The sequence below is a fragment of the Penicillium taxi genome (assembly GCF_028828555.1).
Source record: "Penicillium taxi strain IBT 34144 chromosome Unknown utg000003l_segment0_segment0, whole genome shotgun sequence".
NCBI classification, from domain to species: Eukaryota; Fungi; Ascomycota; class Eurotiomycetes; order Eurotiales; family Aspergillaceae; genus Penicillium; species Penicillium taxi.
This window is the reverse complement of record NW_026643205.1, coordinates 3235954-3256290: the sequence shown is the minus strand read 5'-3', so window position 1 is coordinate 3256290 and position 20337 is coordinate 3235954. Positions and strand designations below refer to the sequence as shown.

The following is a 20337-nucleotide window of genomic DNA, read 5'->3' as shown; positions in this document are numbered from 1 at the left end:
ACATATCTATATCTTACTAATTAGAGTCCGGCGCTAATAATAGATGTTCATTTCCAAAATTGAGAAGGATCGAAAATATGGGCTATACCGATGGATTATGCGAGATGTCAACATGTCATAGATCCATTAAATCAGTTTCTTCGGAAAAAAGGTGGTGGATCGCAATCAAGCCCTGTGGAGTGCATTTTTCTCGAGCAGAGAAGGAATTTTTCAATGTCACAGCCACTGTGGATATCTCCGAAGAACTCCCCACAGTTGAATATTTTCCGAGTATTTTTCGTCATCTCTTGTTTTTCTTCTCTGACGTGCTAGGAGCCTTGGAACACTAGTCTCATACGCTATGTACTATGATTGTCTTCCCCTTATTCGGAAATACGCTGAATAGGGGTATCAAAAGCAAAGAAAAGGTGACAGGTCAGAATATGACCAGTCGAGATTGGGCTCGGATAGACAGACCCATGTAATCGTTCCCGAGCCGAGATTCCCGCTTGATCCAAGGTTTATCTGGCGTATACTCCGTACACAGACCTTGATAGTGATTGAGAGCGGAACGCAGTGAGCCTCGGGATTACCGTACTGTACGAAGGAAGAGTGTGCCTCCCCGTAATGAAGTACTCACGCTAAGCGCCAAATTGCTCGGTGCAGGTGCAGGTGCAGGTGCCTTCAGTATTATTTTGGCCGCTAAGGTAAGCCAGCACTCTCCCAATGCACATGTCAAGGTTATTGCACGTGGCAGGGCTTTCTTGAATATCCAAAGATGTTACTCGAAATATCTTGAAGCGGTGTATTTCGTATCAAGTCTTGGGATCTACCTCTATCAAAGCAATCTACAACCCTAGAATTCTAAAGTCCAAAGCAATGAGAAGACTCCAAAAGGAGTGTCTAAGTAGTCCGAATTGAGCGTATCAGACCTAACTCTATCAAGTCAAAATATTGTCATTTATTGCGAGACAGTGACAGTAAAATACATTCGTGAATTGCGATACAATCCCATCGGAATCCTAGTATTTCAAAGCGAAACCCCAGGCATACGAGGCAGCAAGATATCAAGGCAACTGTACCTACAGCCAGGGTATAGGTGTAGCAGGTGCAATACCCAGGTGTTTTGCCAGGGTGTCAGGTGAAATGGGCGTAGGCCTAAGCACATGCCCGGGCCGAATCAGGATCAGATCGCAAAATCGGATCCTTCCAAGGTTGCTTGACTCAATAACCACGGAGTATAGCCAATAAACTGAATCATTTGGCAATATCGCTAGGGCTGAGAGCTAGACCTCCCCATAATACCATTATGCTGGGAATTTTGGTCACTGTCGGCCCTAAGAGAGTTAGATTGGCAACTCCTCCTCCCCAAAAGCTTATCTTGCATCAATAGTGCCTGAGTGTACGGACTATCCCCTCGCTTAGACTCGCACTGGACTTAGAGTTCCAAGTTGAGTGTTTCCCCGTGCTGTAATATTTATTTGCTTATTGGTGGACGATCTTGGCCCTGGTTATCTACAGCTACATACCTAGGTAAACCTTGACGGACTTGGGATCAAGATTTGGCTTAGCTTGGCATTGACTGTGTTTAGATTCCAGTCAATAGGAATCACTGGATTGTTTTGGATCACGGACCTCTTGATATTTTCTGTTTTCTTTGTTCTATTTCTGTTTGTTTTATATTGATCTTTGTTTGGCTCCACTATCGTAGCTCAAGGTTTTCATGGATCGGTCCGCTTCAATTCCACGGTTCTATCTGTACCGAAACCTTATCTCAATCATCAATATGCTATTATACTGGACGCTAACACTGTGCCAAAAGAGTCCTAACTTCCCAGTACACAGTACCGATATCAAATTAGTATGTATCAATGGGGCCGACTACACGTAGCAACATGGACCCAGAGAAACAAAGCGATCCCATGTATGTCGAGTTGACACCGCTTAATATTAGCCAGTCCCAATCTGTGAATGCTCCACGGTCTACTTACCTAGATAGGCAGGTATAATCCACCAGTTCAAACTAGGATACTATCTTGGCGATCAATGAAATTGAAATGCAATGACATCCCAAGCAAGATCTGCAAACCCCATACCTAGACAGGCTATTGCTCCATAGCCCCATCCGATGCAAAACAAGACCAATATCTTCATGAGCTATGGTTGCTTCCCAAGCTTTATTCTCTCTTACTACAGTAAGTCCGATAAATAATACTCGGGTAATTCGGCTGGGCTCGGGAATTTCAAGCTTCTGTTTTTTAACTGGCAATTTCCAATACGATCAAGCGCTTACTCGTCTGTGCACTCATATCCACAAGGCTGATCTTTCGACCTTAGGGGAGATGACAAACTCTCACTACTACGCACCTAATCGGGCCTTACATACATTACATAAATTACACTTGATTACAGGTCCTCCTGTATCGAGTGCCCGCCACCAAACAGAGGATTCCTTTGAATTCTAACAACCTCTCCTATTATCAGCAACTCTACCAAGAATGCCTAAAAATAAAAGAAATATCATGGGTCGCATCTTCAGGGCCCTCAACCCCCTCTATACACATTAGAAGCTTAATGTCGCGAAAAGTGCGCGAGAATTCGCAGTCTGTTACGGTCGACTTCATCGGCGCTGACATGGTGGAAAATCGCTATTTGAACGGCAACCTTATGGTTGAAAATTCAATTCTATGTATAATAGCTAGACTTTGTGATATATATAGACTACAATCCTTTGATAAGGCGGGAGTATAGATTAATCGAGGACAAATTGAATTTGCAGCCAATTCAATTCTTGAAGAAACGGAACCATACCCATCAATAAAACCACAAATCGGAGACCATTGAATAAAACATTTCTTTGGATCTTATTCCGAATAATGACGTCAGTATCGACGAGTGATTGATGTTCAGCGAAGTCTCACTCTTGATAAGTCTATGCTTAAGAGGTGGTTTCAAGACTGGAGACTTGTGACGAATACGGGATTTGTCCTAAAGATACTTGTAATATTGACGAAACTATTTTCCAAATTGGTAATGGATGAGATCAGTGGATTGTTACAAGAGAGCCAAAGAAGAAAATGCTCAATGGTTCTGTTAGAAATCGCGAAGCTGTCACCAGTTTAAAGGCTGTCTCGGCTGATGGGTTTTACTTGCCCGCCGCCTATTATCAACGCGAGATAGGCTTTATTATATGAGTGTAATACCATCAAATATGATGAGCATATAGCGACTCTCTATATTCCTCTCTGTGTATATTCATCTCATTTTTATCAGTTGAGAAACGCCTGGTTTTATGTGACCAGTTTGGATCCCACCTTAAAAGGCAATTCATCAAATTTTTATCCCCTTCTTTTTACTTTCGCACACAAGGCATAATGTACTACAGCCATTTGATGCTGATGTTCTCAGTGTTTATAGACACTGGCATAGTAAGGCCGTTGAAGCTACAACAATGGCAGGAGATGAAATTCTCCATTTAATCGCCGAAATCCGCAAAAGAAAACCTTTCTTTTTTAAACAATTAAGCTAGACTTTAGACGAATAGATCCTATAGCCAATTAATTAAGAGCTTATTCTTGAGGCTCCACCATTATACAACTCATACTCTGATCAGCGACATCGACCGAACACTCCTCAACAATATTCTCCTAGCAAAATTCTAATTCTAGTACTCTAACGACAACTGAAACAAAAATTACAAAATCAGAAAATCAGCGATCGTATAGACCAGTGTAATCCTAGCTCTCTATGATTTCAATAAGCATTTAATAATCTCAAAAAGAGGCTCATGTTCAATCTACTGTAGCTAAAAAATTGTAGCGGAATTCAATCAGACATAAGCCATTCAGACAGCACGCCACGCCCGATATGATGCTTCTCATCGATACACACAAACTAAAGGCACTGTTACCTCTAATAATGTTAAAAAAATGAAACCAATACGGTACAAACTCAGTGAGAAAGCTGATCAAGAGAAAACATGGCGGGAGTTGAAGAAGTTATTAGTCAAGATTACGAAGCATTGAAGGTCCAAAAAGCGCAGTCTAGTTTTATTGATAGTTTGGTCCGTAATCTTTACTTTTAAATAGTGAAAAAATCGGAGGTGGTAATCAGAATTTAGAACTATTTCCATTTGGGCGACCCTCGTGGAGCGTACCAGCCAGTCCAATCTCGGAAAGATGATGATATCTGTGCGCACGCTAAGTAAGATATTGCTGCGGCGCTTGCACTGTTAACTCCGGAATTCGTTTCCATGTTGATCAGATGATATATTTATACAGTACAAACGTTACCAAAAACAGCTATACCGGAAAAGTCTGGTGTTTGTGATCAAGGATGGAAATGTGGAAAGATCCGCACAACATCTACCCCTGAACGGCTTACCTTAGGTCGTCGGTATATCCCCGCAGTCCCACATCATCGGGGTCGAATTGACTAATTATACACCTGGGCACAGACGTGAGCCAATCGGTATTCGGGCTTGGAGTTTTGCCGAATACACCGAGAACCGAGCGCCTGTTTTCCAAGAATAATTAAGCCAAGTCCCGAGGTCAAACGGCTTGGGGCTTGGTAAGCCGGAGACTAGGTAAACAGGAGATATTGTAAATACATACAGAGCTATAGCCGGGCACAGATATGGGCATTAAGTCTGTTTACAGTTAGGTTTGAGACCCACCTATCTCAAATTTGTATAATACTTCAACATTAATAACTACACCAATATAAAAGATATGGGTTTATAAACTATATACTGAGATAGATGGTTGGCTATAAGATCCAACTAAATTTGCTATCTACTATAATAACCTCTAGTTTAATTATAGTTTAACAACCTACCCCGGGATACGTATAGGTGCCGCTTGAGCCAAAAAACCATTATTATCTGCGCTTTCAGGATTGATGAAGTGAGATAGACATCCATGGATGTCTCTGGTTTTAGTATCTATGCCCATTGAGCACCAAAATTTGATGTTTTTTGGACAAAAATTCAGCTAAAATAATCATTTGCGTCAATTAGCGTCTTGACACCATATTTTGAGCGAATTCTAGTCGGCCTTTCGCAAGAAAAGAGCCAAGAGGGATCTTGTTTCTAGCATCGTTTTGGAGGGCCATATCCACGAATAATTCGCCGTAAAGTGGTTCGACGGGGGTTCAGTTCAAGATTTACAGCAAGTCGTCTATAGCTTCTAAAATGGATTCCAGCGTGCTGTCCAAAAAAAAAAAAAAAAAAAAAAAAATCCAACGTTTAGTGGTTTTGGCGGCTTCGTAGCAGTTGCAAGTATTATAAATTTTCTGGCGGCTACAGCCATATTCAGCAGCAAGCTAAGATGGCCCTTGTGTACATCCTATGATTGATTGCTTGCTTTAATTAAACTTTTTCAGGCAGGAAAATGCATGTGCAGGACCCGAGTTGACTCATCCAAATTGGTATGACACTCATGCGAACTTCTAGAATCCAGCAAGTCTTCGGTCAAGTCCAGTGTAGACAGCGTAGTTCGTATTCAAGAAATAGTGGGCGGCATCAATTACCATATGCGTCATAATATGGACATTGTGGAGGCGGCAAGATCCTTCGCTCATTTGAGTGAACTTTAAAAAGTGTATTAGATGTAGTTCTAGATATATCATCATTACAAGGCCCGAAGAGCCTCACTTGTAGATGATTAGGGGGCAGCGGAGAAGAGCGATATTTGTCTAATCTCCTTCAAACCTAATTAGTTCGTGCCAGTTAACGACGTCCGTTGATTTGAGGCTTAAATTCAATAAACGGCCAAAGAGTGGGTCCTGCACATGTGGAGTGTCGGTGACACAATAATACTCTGTAATGTATGAACGGAATGGCCGATCCCTGCTCTTCCTGTATGGTGTGGGCGTGGCGTGGCTGAAGGGGTCTAGTCTCAAGCGCTATGTCCTATTTGGTGCTAGTATTCTGAAAATGCCACGTTTTGTCTTGGGAGATTTAGTTAAGCCTATTCAGAATGGAGAATATTTCTAAAATAGCGCGAAGAGCGCGTCATACGAAACACCGATGTCTCCAAACCACTGGTTCACTAGCTCATCATACGATTATTTCAAATACATTACCAGTAGTTAGGGGAAGTCCGAAGAAGAAGAAGGTGTTTCTAGATCATAGCTAGTGCACTTCAGGAGATCTGATTAACTAGTATGGGTACTTGCGAAATGGATGTGTTCTACAGTATTTTCAACCTCAATATTCCACTTCATAGGTATCTGAGGCTTGAAATACCTCCTGGAAGTAATGAAAGAAACGAATTGACGAATTAAAAAAAGCAAGAAAAAACAACTTCGAATATTCGGGTAGACAGATGACGGGCGTTAGCATCCAAAGTTGGGAATCTGGTGCGACAAGTGGCCCGCTCAAACTGGAATTCGTCGAGTGTAGCACAGGTACTACTGGTACCAACCACGGCACAATGTCAGACAAACCAAGCCCAAATAAACTTGGTAACCTGTATAAGGTTAACTAGTTTACCTGACTCAGTCAAAACGAAACCCCAGACTTACATGACAAGGGAGGCATGAAGCTCGTAGATCATTTAGCCTTATGGCATACTAGCTCGGTGTTTCAGGCCCCCCTAAAGAGCTACATGTTGCGCTGCGACCACCGAGGTTACATGCCGTCAACTTATTGGATGGGACATTTGTAATTAAGGCTTAGTGGAAAATCGTAATTTATCTAGTAGCGCCACCTCCTTACCAGTGCAGTGTTTCTGTCGTAGTTCAACAATTTCTTCAATTCAAATGCTTGACGCTTATTTCTTTCCCGAAAGCTAGCCAAAGATGCTCCACTTGTTCTATACCCCTGTACACGAGTACTACGATCAGCAACATACTCAGTTTCAAGATTTGTATAATTTCCTCCCAAATTTTAGTAGTCGAATCCTATTTTGGCATTCGTAATATCAAAGAAATTGGTTGAACTTCAAGAGGAGTGCAATAGTACGCTCAAAGAAATTAATCCAAGAAGTTGAGTAAAAGGGGTCTCTAGCGGCATCTTTAGTAGGCTCTAGAGCCCAGTAGAAGCCAGCACATCTAAATGACGGAAATCCTTGAGAATGAATCTCTGTGACTCACAAAATGATCACTATCGAAAGTTCTAAAACATCCATGAATTGGAAGTATTTTCCAAGGTTGTTGGGCTTGGATAAACCTCGGAAGTAGTATGGAACAGGGCTCCGTGCAACTATTGAAGCTTGGACCCCAAGTCCATGGAAAGGCATGAACTGATTTACAGAGGTGATAGGTCTACTAAGGCTAACTGAGCTAGGTCCACGCCCGGGCGAATGATGTTCATATAGCGCAAGACTTGTAATATTCACAATTTGACTCATAAAATCTTTTAGCGAAACGTAGATACTCCCGAAATGGAATTGTGGAGATCAAACAGGCGATCATTGATCAACATTTGAAATCAATCAAGATTTAGGCTTCAACTGGCTGCTTAATCTTGATCTACATCACATGACTTGAGCTTATACCAGCTACTTCCTATTTAGGAAGAGATTCCGGTCTAGACCCTAATTACATAAAGGCTTGGCAATCAGAGTGATGTGTATTTTTTCGGTACAATAACTATTGTGTTTTATACAGTATCATTCATATCAGGGTTGGATGTTGCACCCTTAGTAATACGGCATCCTCGTATCTGACAGTCCTCTTGGAAAGGAGTACTTTCCAAGGACCTTCTACGCTTTTGGTCTAATAAATTTAGTTTCATCGAGTCGTACAATGTACTCACTGCCGATTGACTTTTACAACACTTTTTGATGTCGATTAATGGTTGTAAATCCTGCTATTCTTAGATTCAGATTAATTCCACGTGCTGGTGCGCATAAACGCTGAGAGTTGAATTTAGTAATTCATGATACCTCCTGTCGTTATCTCATAATTGAATCATTCACGGAGCATTGATGTTGCACGGTTCCACTACCGCTGTTGGCGCATTTTGGCCCTTGCATTCATGGTATAGCAAAAGGGGGCCTAGGTTTAGTCCCAGCCAAGTGGTTATCGCCAAAAAATCCCCATTAATCCAGTACAAAATGGCCTGGACCACTCTGTCGGGCCTGAAAAGCCAGGCTTCGGTGACGCCGGTCTGACAGGACCTTGCCATGAAACAGTACTCAATAACTTCCCCTAGAATTAGCCTGGAAAGCCAGGCTTTGGTGTAGCCGATTTCACATAACCTTGCAATTATGAAACTTTCCCCATTAAGTCTTAATCATCCTTTTTATGGACAGAAGGGCATTAGGCGCGGGATTTACATGGTTGGCTTGGACCTATGACAAATACCCCGTAACGGTTGGTCCCGACAAACCACTTCTTGGATTTAAATGGTTCAAAGGGCCTCAGCCCTGCCAACTCTAACAGTGAGTTGTTTGTGACTATTGGCTATTATAACTAGACGGCTGCATTACTTGGTTTTCCGCTTTGTCCAATCGCTCTGCGGCACTGCCTCAATCATGCCACGTGCGGTGTAGGGCAGAGAATCAGGAGTTCATTATTTATCCATTTTGAATACAGTTTACGTGGTTTCAACTAGAATCTTAGCATTCCAATGTTTGATCTTTTGAGACGTGCTTCGAGAATCCTTAATCAGTAATATGGTCCGAGCCGTGCATCAAGGACCATCAAGGACCCACTGTTGTGACTGGATGGGAACTGTGGCTTATACATATGTGGCGTCATTTCACACTCTCACCGACTTATTTTGACGGTCTTCTCCGATTTTGTTGTAGGGCTCCCCGGAAGCCAATTCCTCGGGTCCTTGTATTTCCCAACCATACTTAGTTACATCATGAATCATGTTTTATTTATAGGCAAGGCGCTTACTTCGTATGTAATAGATTCTGGAAGAGGTAGAGGTTACAAAGGTAGTATCAAGGTATGATCATCATGGTATGTGGATATCTGTTAACCTTGGAACCTGGGTAGAGTCACAGCACCTAGTCATTTAGGCAGTCTGTCTAGACAAGGCAACCTCCGAAGCGAACTGGACTAGACTACAATGACAGTGTACAAAGGGCATGCGGCTCTTTATCGGACAGGATGAGTGCACCGAAAAGAAACGGCCACATCACTCAGTTCACCTGGGTAAGATCCGCTTTGGCTCGGAAGCCATCTAAGGCATTCAATTGGTGGTCCGGGGGGAGATGCTCATTTTACATTTGTTGACTTTTTTTTTTTTTTTTTTTTTCCCTGACCCGTTCAATCGGGTTGTAGATTTTAATTTGGGCCCAAGTGATCAACCAAGCCCATTGGAGTAAAGAAGTAAAGAAGTAAATTTATTTAATTTACAGATTTTTTATTTTTTTTATTTAAGATAAATGCAAAAAGAACACGGGCTTCACTCTGATCTTTCAGTACGATCCGCTGGTATCTGAGTTTGACCTGTCTTCTTCGTCCCACATTCCTGGGTCTTTCCCCCACTTTAGTGATTATTTTCTTATAATTTCTTATTTTTTTCCCCTTTTTTCTTCTTCTCTTGTAAGGTGGAGAACACGGATAGATTTGACACTATATAAATAAGAATGGAGAAGATTGAGGGTTGGGGGATCCCTTAGCGGATCATCTGTTAAAAGTACACGGAATCGCCGATGTCTACAAGTTAGGGGAAACTGATTTGGAATCTCTGTACTTAGTTCCTTCCCCTGAGTCGATCTTGTACAGAAGTCAGGATAGTGAGGTAAAGAAAACAAATCGATGGGGACAGGTATCATACTTGATAATAAACAAGTCGTACATGAAGTATATCGGGAATAAAATGTGTAAAAAGGTGACGAACTAAAATCCACCCATGTTCCCTGCTCTGTATCACAGCCCCCGGAAGTTCGAGTTCGTTGTGTACTGGTATTGTAATCTATTTTAATTTCTTGATTTTTTATTATTTGATTTTCGATTTTGTATTATTTTGTATTTACATTTTAGATCAAAACGAAAGATGCATATATATTGGCCCGTAACAATGCGCCTATAAACCTTCCTTATCCCCCTTCGATTTTTCAAAGCTACCTTTCTTTCCCTCAATATTCTTTAAATTCCCTTGCAGCACCCGGGTATTAAGAGCACATTGCCTTGTTCGCACGCTTTCTATTCCGGGCCGCAATCCGAACCGTCAACCTTATTGATACCTAGACTGGGATGAACACTGATCATTCAAATACCTTGTCTTCCACTGTCTCAAGGACATATCAATGTCTACTTTTAGTTCCCCGGATTTCCTCCTATTCCCTTCTAATTCCACCATTCGTTCCAAAATGCTCGAATCCCAGAAACAATACTTTCAACCCATGATGGATCCCATGGTTGACACATTCTACCCCGTTGACATGAATTCATATCCCAATCCTCATCCTGATACCGACTACTCTCGAGTTCCTCCATACTATGATCCATCCGTATTTGAGACCGACTTCAAGATCTCATCCATTTCCAGCTTCCCTTCAATGCCCGCCACTCCTCCCTCCATCTCCCTAGAACCTCAGATGCCGACTGGGTCTATTGCTTCAGGCAGTGCGCCTTCATCGGCAATTGGCTCGCCATATTCTGGATCCGCACAACTCTACCAAGATAACTGGGTAAATACAAATCACGGCCTGGGTCTTCCAGCCGCAGTTATGAGTGATTTGTTCGTCAATGAGTATCCCGTGGATTCAGAAGGACTGTTCCAGGGTAAATTCCCGGATACATTTGTTGGTTCGTTCCCGCCTTCCGTCTTCCCCGAAACCAAATCCACTTTCACATTTTCCTATCGTTTACAGATTTGAGATCGAACCGAAAACTGACGTGGGCTCCACTTTTAATAGATCCTTCCTTGATCCAACCTGTTCAATCTCACAACTTTTCTCCTTCTATTCCCTATGAACAACACCAAAACAACTCTACATACTCTCTTGTTCCCTCTGATTTCCTACCCTACTCCCCCGCTATATCTCCTGTCCCTTACAGTGACAATGTCGATCAACAATATACTTCTCCCATGATGATGCCCGCCCGCACATCTTCAAGACTCTCGGTCTATGACCGTAGGTCGTCTATCTCATCTACACGATCTCGCCGTTCAAGACAGAGCCCGGCTTTAAGTAGCGTGGAGGTAGATGACGAGGTCAAGGAAAAGGGACGATGCCCACATCCAGATTGCGGTCGAGTTTTCAAAGACTTGAAGGCTCACACGCTCACACACCAGTCTGAGAGACCCGAGAAGTGCCCGATCATGAACTGCGAGTACCACACAAAGGGCTTCGCTCGAAAATACGACAAGAACCGCCACACATTAACCCACTACAAGGGCACAATGGTGTGTGGCTTTTGCCCAGGCCCGGGATCTCCAGCAGAGAAGAGCTTTAACCGCGCCGATGTCTTCAAGCGCCACCTGACTGCCGTGCATGGTGTGGAACAGACTGCGCCGAACTGCCGCAACAAACGCAACTCATCAGCATCTACAAAGCAAAATACGGGCACAAACTACAGCAGTGATGGTACTGGTAAATGTTCCACTTGCTCTTCGACGTTCAGCAATGTACAAGACTTCTACGAGCATCTGGACGACTGTGTTTTGCGCGTAGTGCAGCAGGAGGAGCCGTCAGAGGCCATCAACCAGCAACGTCTGGCTGAGGTAGCCTCGGACGACGAGGTGCGTAAAACTATGGAAAAACACCAACTGCACAACTCGGCTGGCTCCGAGCAATTTGATGATAACGACTCTCACGATGATGATGATTTTCTCGACCCCTCCCTCTGGCGCGGTGCAGCCAGAAAGGGTACCAACTCCTTCTCTTCCTCTCGCGTTATTCTCGGTGCCGGGAATGCGGTCACCAAGAACTCTTCTACTGCTTCTCGCACTGCGCACAGTCGTCGTCGCACTCGTGGCACCTATCCTCAGGACTGGAGCTGCCCTAGTAGCAACATCAAGACCAAGAAACGGGTACTATGTGTCTTCAATGGCTCCCGCCGCCTATGGAAAGATGAGATGCGACTGAACAATGAATTTGAAGTCCGTCTTCGCTTTCCAGGAGATGACGCGCGGGAAACCTACGTCACCGACCTAGACATCATGACCCTGAAGCGCGCAGAAGGTGTGCTAAGCACTAATGACGAAGAGCGCGGTCCCTGGATCAACGATCTCTCGCATCAAATCATGGGCCAACCGGCCATTCTTCTATCCGATATGTGCCGTGGCGATGATGAGATCCCGACAATTGACGAGCTGATGGCATGAGCGTTTTTTCTTTTTCTTTTTTCCTTCTCTATTTAAACTTTGTGAGGATTTACGCCTCTTTGTATTCTCTTTAAATTTTTTTTGTTTTGTCGCTTTCTATCAAGTCTACATTTTGTAGCGGCGTTTGAGCATCTTATCTATATAGGTTCTGATTGGATCAGCGGATGATACCTTGGCTTTGTGGAAGAAAATAATTCCAAATATATCTTTCAAATTAAATTTCTGATTATGCGTTTTCGTATCGTACCTGGGTACCAAACTTCTCTTGGCCTGACTCGTCGATTATTTGACGTAAATATGACCACTTCAGATCCCATATCAACTTTTACTTCTTCCTCTTGAAACGAACTCACTTCATTCATCTATTCTTCTTACATCGAGTTTTCGACTCAGCAAAATGAGGCATATCTATTCCGAGTTTTCCTCGTGGCGTCAGGAAGAGGACCCGCCAGAACGGCCTCTGTTAGACTACAAGAAGGAGAGCCAGATTGGAGAACTAGAAGGATCAAGAACTGAGGGGGAAGCAGAAAAATTATCAACTGAAAAGGAAGAATCAAGTGAAGAGTCCGAAGAAGCAGAATCAAGTGGAGAAGAAGGAGAGTCATCGATTGAAGAGTCTGAAGAAGACGAATCAGATGCAAATGTTCAGGCTTTTCTTCGATGTTGCTTCGAAGAAGACTCAGGTGAAGAATACGTGAATTCGTTAAGTGAATCTGACCATGAATTATCAGATGAAGGCACAGAGGTATCATCAGACGAAGACATAGAGGAATCATCAAGTGAAGACGACGAAGAATCATCGAATGAAGAGATTGAAAAAGAAGAATCTGATGAAGAGAATGCTTATCCTTTCCTTCAATACTATTTTGAAGAAGAAGACTCAGGTGAAACATACGAGTACCAGTCAAATGAACAATTAAGTGAAGATGAAGCAGAAAACGACGAAGAGACCCAGCTTGAAAGTGAACTATCTGAGCTTAAAAAGGAAGTAATTGGGACTATAAAGATGAAATTCCAACATGAGAAGATAGAGTGCGAGCACAATATCTCTTGCCATGAGCAGCAGGATTACTTTTCCAAAAATGCATCGGTGTATAACTGTGAGCTTTGCGATAAAGCCTTCTCAACCCAAGGTTTACTCGACTACCATTCTCGAGACAAATTACTACACTTGACGTTTCCCAATGAGATGACCAAAGAAGAAATTTCGCTCAAGCGGAAGAGGGATACGAACGCACTCCAACGATATCGAATGAAGCCCTTTCTTGAGTCTGGCAAGGATGAAAGATGGTCAATCATTGAGAAGCTCCTTATTACAGAATGTCGTCTTCGATATAACGCCCAGAAAGCGCAGCATCTACGTGAAAATATCGATGCTGAGCAATCGGAAAAATTGCAAGCGGAGATCAATGAGACCAGAATAATGTTTTGGAGCTTACAGGATAAATGGTGTTTATACCGAAGCAAACTTAGAGGACCTGTCTCGAGAGCATTTGATCTCTGGCGGTCTAATCCAAGATGGTATATGCATCAAACTCTCATTAAAGATTGCAAGGAAAGGCAGGGGTGCTGTTCTCGAGAATGTGGATGCTGCAGTGAGCGTCAGACTGGCCCAACTCATGAGCCTGGAATTGGACACTGCTCGACGGGATGCAGATGCTGTACCAAGGCGCGAGGATTTGAGCACTCAGACATCTCGGCCAAGACGTGCACCAAAATTTATCAGAATTGGACTGAAAAAGTGACAGGTGATCACGAATACATGTTGGCTTCTATATCAGGACTGTGTTATGATAGCCGAAAAGACATATTTGATATGATTCAAGAGTCGTCAGACATGATAAATGTATATGAAGATAAGTGTGACTGGTCTTAATTGAATTGACAAGAGATCGATGATGAGGGGAGGTATGTGTTGACTTGACCCCGAGGTCCTGGGACACAGTTTGCTGAGTCACTGACTCTCTGTGTTGGATGTATGAGACTTGCTCAGATAGTAGGTGCTAGCTCCAGATTCTAAATCCAAATTGCTCTATACCCAGGTGCTATCAGATTCACTGGTTTATGACCTCTCTTTCGTTGCTACTTCAATTTAGAGACGAGAGCAAGTATGCTCGCAATCTAATCACGGTATCAGTTCCAGAGTTCCTACCAATTGTATCTAGAGGAAAAAATAGGGCTTTGATGTAACCTGACATCCAGTAGTCAAATACAACACTCAAAGCCTTGGAATATTATTCAATCCACACTATCAGCCGCCTCATTTAAAGACTATCTAGGTAGAGATATCATAAATCTCACACCACTTCTTCTTACAGGTCGCATTCCCGAACTGATAGGATCCTCCATGGGCCCAAATATACTGCGCAACCTTCTTCCACGATACCTTTGGTGGCTGGTGTCCCGTCGAGTCTGGAAGCGGACTATGGGGACTTGATGTTTTATCCTTGCAGAGCGTAACAGCTTCACAAAGAAGCTTGATCTATCAGTCATATGTCAGTTTCGGTATTTCGATGCCTATACGCAAACTTTACTTTACACCTACATCGCAATTCTCCCACTTGGGCTTCCTGACCCTCTGCTCCTTTGATTTGGTCAAAGTGCGGAACCGGCCTCGCAATGTGGATTCTGCTTCTTTGAATCCGCCTAGGCGCTTGATCTCTTTGTAGGATAGACCGCGACGTTTGCACTCGATCAGGAACGAGTTGCGTTTGTCGCAGTACGAGGCTGGTTTCGGGGGTCCTGTTTGGTCTGCATGGACCACCTGCTCTTGGTATGGAAGCATTTCAGGCCGAGTGTATGTGTTCCCAGGATAGAACGGATATGAGACTTGACTGTGTGGTTGACAAGTTGGAGAGACGACTTGTATTTGAATTGGGTAATCCTGATCCAAGTCTGTGTTCGTCGACGCTGGTGATAGCATGGGCCGGTTGAAGAATTGAGTATTTGATTGAGAGTAAAAGGGCCCATGTGTTGTTTCTTTTGCTAAAGGAGTTACAGGTTCAAAGACAGGCCAGTAGTTGCTGAAGTGCTGTGTACTCGGCCAGGCCTCATCGATGTTTGAGACAGGTGAGTGAAATGTAGGTGACAGCCCATGATAGATGCCTGCCTCTTCCTTTGATATCTCAATGAAGTTGAAGATCGACGCCGCTGGGAATGACGTATCCTCAGAACCCCAAGCAAAAGAGCTATCTGTTGGGATCGAATCTACCAGTGCTTCTGTTTTGGACGGAGTAGTCATAAAGGGATCATTGATATGTTGGAAGGACCCAGTTGTTTCTTCTCCATTGACAACACCGCTACTTGGCAAGGTAGTCTTCGTTGGTGCAGACACAAGATTCATATCTGGTAACCTTTTGGGAAGGTCTTGGTCATGGATGTATCCCATTGACAGCTCAGAATGAGACATATTTATAGGTGTCTCTCGAACATGCAAAATCTGACTCTTTTTTGAGATTTGATCAGTTGGTATGGCAGAGTCAAGCAAAAAGTCAAATTTCCAGTCATCAGTGATATCTCCATTAAAAGGAAATGTATTTCGGGAGGAAAACCCAGAAATAAATTCTGAGCTCAGGCTCTTCCATGTAGCCCATGGCTTCGGAACCCCTGGACTGACCAACAAATCAACCATGATGAAATGTAGACTCTCTGAATTCACCGCAAGTTTGTTAATTGGGATTTGGTTGTACACGGGATGTCGCTGTGTGTAGACTACCGGTTATACATGAGCCCTTTTATGTCTCAAAAGTAGGATAATGCGTCACCGTTGGGCCGGGATATTCCAACTTGCAGGCCTTGAGTGGTACTGTCTTAGATCTGACAGGAAGTGAATTGAATAAAACTCGGTGAGGGATGTGTTGGAAGTAGAGGTTTGTGAAAATAGTAAGCTGTCATAGAAACGTGTGGAGAGGAAATTACCCTTACGTCCAGACACTACTGCCGTATGGATACAAAGGATATAGTGCTTGGTTTATCCAATATGGTGAATAGATTCAGCTTCTCGTATCCTTTTTGGTATTATTCAGTCCCCTTATAAAAAGAAAAAGGAAGTTACAACTTCTCCAGGGAAATAGGGTTAAACGGTATCCGTTGGACTATTGATGAACAAAAAGGGTTACCGAAATGATGATTCAACCCTAGCCAGGCCAGAAATCCCCGGGATTCTGATCATTGCCGAAACTTCGTACTTTTTAGATCAGTAAACTCTCCATTATCTGGTGTAATGTCTTGCTTCAGCCTCGAGCTCCAGCAAAGACGATAACAATATGGACGATCTTCTTGCTGGTACATGCGATGATATTACCTTCCTTCAATGGATATCACAAGTCAAGACCACCCTTCATATTCCATTCAAAATGATATATCTACAGGCCTTTAGAGATCGATGATAGCCCAGATCCTTTTACTATCGGTAGATCGCATCATCAGAAATGTACTGGTCACCTTTGATCCTAGGAATTCCCTTTTATGGAAAGTCAAGAGTGGAATTCTGTGCATACCCCCTTGTGCAATTTGCTTTTTTTATAAACAGGTTGGATCAGCCGGTGGTATGATTGGATCGGATACTAGAGAGAGCCTCTCCAAGCCCTATGTGGTTATCCGTCCAGGATGGAACTTTGCCAACTTGACCGTTCCAACATGACTTTCTCCTTTTTGGCTGTTCGCTGGGTTAACCCGGACTAGGTTTTTAAACTTCTAAGGCTAAGGTTAAGTAGCTCTAATCAAGTAGACCAAGGTTAAAAGTATGCAGGAAATCCTAAAATATTGCCTATTTGGGACATACAAGAAGCTTTGGAGATAAAAGGTATAAAAATAGTTGTAACAGAGTATCCATAAACTCCAAGACTACTCAGATTTTTAAGAAGTATAGAACCATCTAGACCAGCCCTTTCTCCGCAATCAGCCCATCTCATCCCATTCATTGGGCCAGTTTCAACAGAAAGCTTCTTCCACCTGCCATGGGATGGGCTGGGCGGCGTTGAAATCAGCAAGAAAACCAGCCCGCAATAGATGCGAACGCCAACCGTTGCACACATCTTAATTATTCTTCTTTCTTACTTGCATTGGCAAGCTTGCCCAGGTACTAAATCTGCCAATATTCTAGTTTCATCTGCCTTGTCTTTGTTTTTGGTGTGCAAGTTTTTCCAATCATGTCACTTTTGCATCGTGCCATCGTGCCATTCGTCTGACGGTATGATACTGAGAGGTCTGGACTTCACCTAGGTGTCTAAAACAATACACACGGAAGATCAAATTGATTGAGAGATGAGGCAATAATTTCAAAAACTATCTCAGGGTTAGTACCTTGGAGTTCTATCTCTAGGTCTATAATTGCTCTAATTAGAGATTCTAAACGCACAGGAAAGGGTTAAATGTTCAGCCCTGTACCATTTTATTTTTGATGACTACCCGGCCTGTTGGGGAGGAAATCACAAACCTCCCAAGGTTGGCGTTCTTGTGGAGAAGAAGAACTCGAGTTGAAGAGTTAGACCTCAAACCTCACCTGGGCACCAACCGGACACAAAGGGCCCAGAAAGAAAGACATACAACCTCGAAGAATAGAACACCCAGCTGGATCTTCCTAGATCATCCAAGTAATTCCAAGGGTCGGTTGTGGTTGTGGTTGTGGCTTGCTGCAGATCATTCACCTCATAACGGTTTTGCCAATATTATGTAGCTATGCGATGTCGCGGGTATTGCGCTAATAATATTAAAGATACAGATCCTCGTTATTTCAGGCTCCTGACTATCTCTCGTTATTTCAACAGCTAGGGCTACATAGTGTAGGCTTCAGGAGGAATTCCCTGAAATATAGCTTAGAGAAGTTGTATTGAATTTGAAGTTGAAATGATAGTATCAGTGGAGTGAGATTCTGATAGAGCGGGCTAAGGATGTGATTCCGAAAGGTATGAGTTTTGAATATAATGAATGCACGACATTATTAGGTAGCATAGCAATGCAGGACTTCGATACGTTATGTCTGAAATCGATATTTTCCCCTCCATAACTTGATTGGACCGATAGTCATCGTCTTTCATAGCCGATTTTATAATATCAAGTCAACGTCTGAGCATCATAGATCTCTATGAGAAGGAAAAAGCAAACAAATCAGATTATTCAGGTATTTTCCCCACCGCGGAAGTCGAATTGTCTTCCGTCATCACCGGTGCAGAGGCTGAAGGACGGAGTTGTGCGCTATTTTCCTGCTTCCGTCGGCAGGCTGCGTCTCTCCCGTCCAAAAGTCGGTCAACTAGCAGTACTAGAACCAGTCAGAGTAAAGAAGGAAGAGGATGGAGAAAATACTGACCAGTCAAAAGAGTCAATGTAAAAGCATACAAGATGATGGGCGATGTCATGAAAGAATAAGCGAGCGGGAAGTAGCGGGAAAATGAGACAAGGCTCGCCATAAGAATTGCCAGCAGGAGGCGCACCATCACGGACAGTGCAAGGAATAGACGGCGCTGATATCGACACGAAAGAACCAAAAATGCGGTGAACAGACTCATCGAAATACTAGCAACGATAAAGAAGTATATATACACAAATTGCAGGAGCTCCATATACATCTTGAGTAATTGTTGATGATCGAGAAGGCTGATATCCCCCTTTACTGGAGTAATGTCCATGCTTGAAAAGAGTGCTGCGGTTACATTTCCCATTAGGTCACCGAATATGTCATCAGTGTACATGACGCTGATAGCTCCACGCCCCGTACAGAGCGATGTGTGGGCTAAATCTTTGAGGATCCTCGAGATTGCCATCCACTCCTGCATTGCTCCCCGGCTGAACGGGATCTCCATGTCTAGAATCATAGTTCGAATGAGTTCGACTGCTTTAACCGAGTCAGGACGCGGCTCCTCACACACAAAAGAAATCGTTTGTCTCAGATATTTCAGCTTCAGGGTCACATCCAGCGTCAATGCTAGAATCTGTGACCCTTCAAGAAGTAGGATAAGTGCCACATGAAACGGGAAATGAAGCTGGACCCATAGCTGTTGAGACAATCGTCCAAGCCAGCCCCGTGGACAAACGTCGAAGTAAACCTGCCATAAAAGATACTGGTGCACGTTGTCAGTTATCGAGCTTCTGAGTGGATAGAGTACATACCACATTGCTAGTGACGCCCAAGATATGAACAAACGACCACTTAGTCCATCCACCCGGCCGAACCGTCTTGTTGACAATTCGAGTCACCGCAATAACCCCCTCGCCAATAATGATTAGTGTAAGAAGTCCCATCCGGACATTGAGGTGAGACTTCTGGAAACCTATCTCTGGGAAAACGCAAGAGAGCCCCATTACCGTCCACATTTCAATCCCAAATATGACGAACCAAAATATCCAGATCCGAGAGCCGGAACCAGTAGCATGGCTGAAAATACGGTACATCTAGTAGCTAACGGCGTTAGAAGCGACTTTTTCCCTATATTCTCCCTCACTATCTGCTTATAGGGCATCGAGAGTAAGAACGTACCCCGAGGTAGCAGAAAGTTGTAGTCCAGAACATGACGGCCGTGTAAGTTACCCCCTTAGCTGCAGACTTCATAGATGGATATATGAAGGCGAGGTTGATAGTATACTGAATAGCCAGGAGCATTCGGCTACCCGCCAAGATAAGAGTGAGGGACTGAAATGCCCATACGTTCTCATCGCGTATTCGTGCTGTAAATCGAGTCCCCGCAGACGCAAAGCCAACCATAGCACCGAGTTGGATTGCTTTGCATACTCTTTCAAAGACGGAGTCTCGGGCAAAACGGATATCGAACAAGGTTACCTGCAGCCAAGTGAACCATATCACACCAAGAAAGCCGATATAGGCACCCAATGCTAGTCACAAAATTAGAGAAGGGGCCAGCTGGACATTGAATTTTGAGCTATACCATTCACATTGTGGATTTCGTGCGTGGCGGTAAATGTGGATAGATTGGCTACAAAGAATAGATCGAAGAAGAGTTCAATTGGGGTTGCATCCGAACGGCTTTGCAGACGAGGTTCGTCCTTTGTCGTGTCGATTGGGTTTGCAATCCATGATAATGTGCGATATTGAGTGCTTTATGGGCATCAGAACAGAGGCGATCCCGTTTTCAGTGACCTTGGACTTACATCGGACTTTCCAACCATTG

The 20337-nt window shown here is 43.4% G+C and overlaps 6 protein-coding genes across 6 annotated transcripts; 4 read left to right on the top strand and 2 right to left on the bottom strand.

Annotated features, from left to right (window-relative positions):
• Positions 1-2391: 2391 nt before the first annotated feature.
• On the top strand, positions 2392-2800 carry N7495_004644 (uncharacterized protein; the record flags this gene model as incomplete). The annotated part of the gene is made up of 2 exons (XM_057207295.1): positions 2392-2649; positions 2678-2800. Coding segments are annotated over 2 exons (381 nt in total), but the record flags the coding sequence as incomplete, so codon positions are not given.
• A 553-nt stretch (positions 2801-3353) lies between these two features.
• Positions 3354-4004, top strand: N7495_004643 (uncharacterized protein; the record flags this gene model as incomplete). The annotated part of the gene is made up of 3 exons (XM_057207294.1): positions 3354-3407; positions 3548-3646; positions 3828-4004. The coding sequence occupies 3 exons, from the start codon at positions 3354-3356 to the stop codon at positions 4002-4004; spliced, it is 330 nt and encodes a 109-aa protein (XP_057064974.1).
• A 6186-nt stretch (positions 4005-10190) lies between these two features.
• Positions 10191-12214, top strand: zfpA (uncharacterized protein; the record flags this gene model as incomplete). Its single annotated transcript, XM_057207293.1, has 2 exons — positions 10191-10692; positions 10758-12214. The coding sequence occupies 2 exons, from the start codon at positions 10191-10193 to the stop codon at positions 12212-12214; spliced, it is 1959 nt and encodes a 652-aa protein (XP_057064973.1).
• A 397-nt stretch (positions 12215-12611) lies between these two features.
• On the top strand, positions 12612-14090 carry N7495_004641 (uncharacterized protein; the record flags this gene model as incomplete). The annotated part of the gene is made up of 1 exon (XM_057207292.1): positions 12612-14090. One exon carries the CDS (start codon positions 12612-12614, stop codon positions 14088-14090), a length of 1479 nt encoding a protein of 492 aa, XP_057064972.1.
• Positions 14091-14489: 399 nt separating this feature from the next.
• N7495_004640 (uncharacterized protein) lies at positions 14490-15602 on the bottom strand (the record flags this gene model as incomplete). Its single annotated transcript, XM_057207291.1, has 2 exons — positions 14490-14696; positions 14760-15602. The coding sequence occupies 2 exons, from the start codon at positions 15600-15602 to the stop codon at positions 14490-14492; spliced, it is 1050 nt and encodes a 349-aa protein (XP_057064971.1).
• A 2725-nt stretch (positions 15603-18327) lies between these two features.
• On the bottom strand, positions 18328-20335 carry N7495_004639 (uncharacterized protein; the record flags this gene model as incomplete). Its single annotated transcript, XM_057207290.1, has 6 exons — positions 18328-18473; positions 18522-19272; positions 19322-19603; positions 19689-20041; positions 20095-20212; positions 20318-20335. 6 exons carry the CDS (start codon positions 20333-20335, stop codon positions 18328-18330), a joined length of 1668 nt encoding a protein of 555 aa, XP_057064970.1.
• Between the last annotated feature and the right edge of the window lie 2 nt (positions 20336-20337).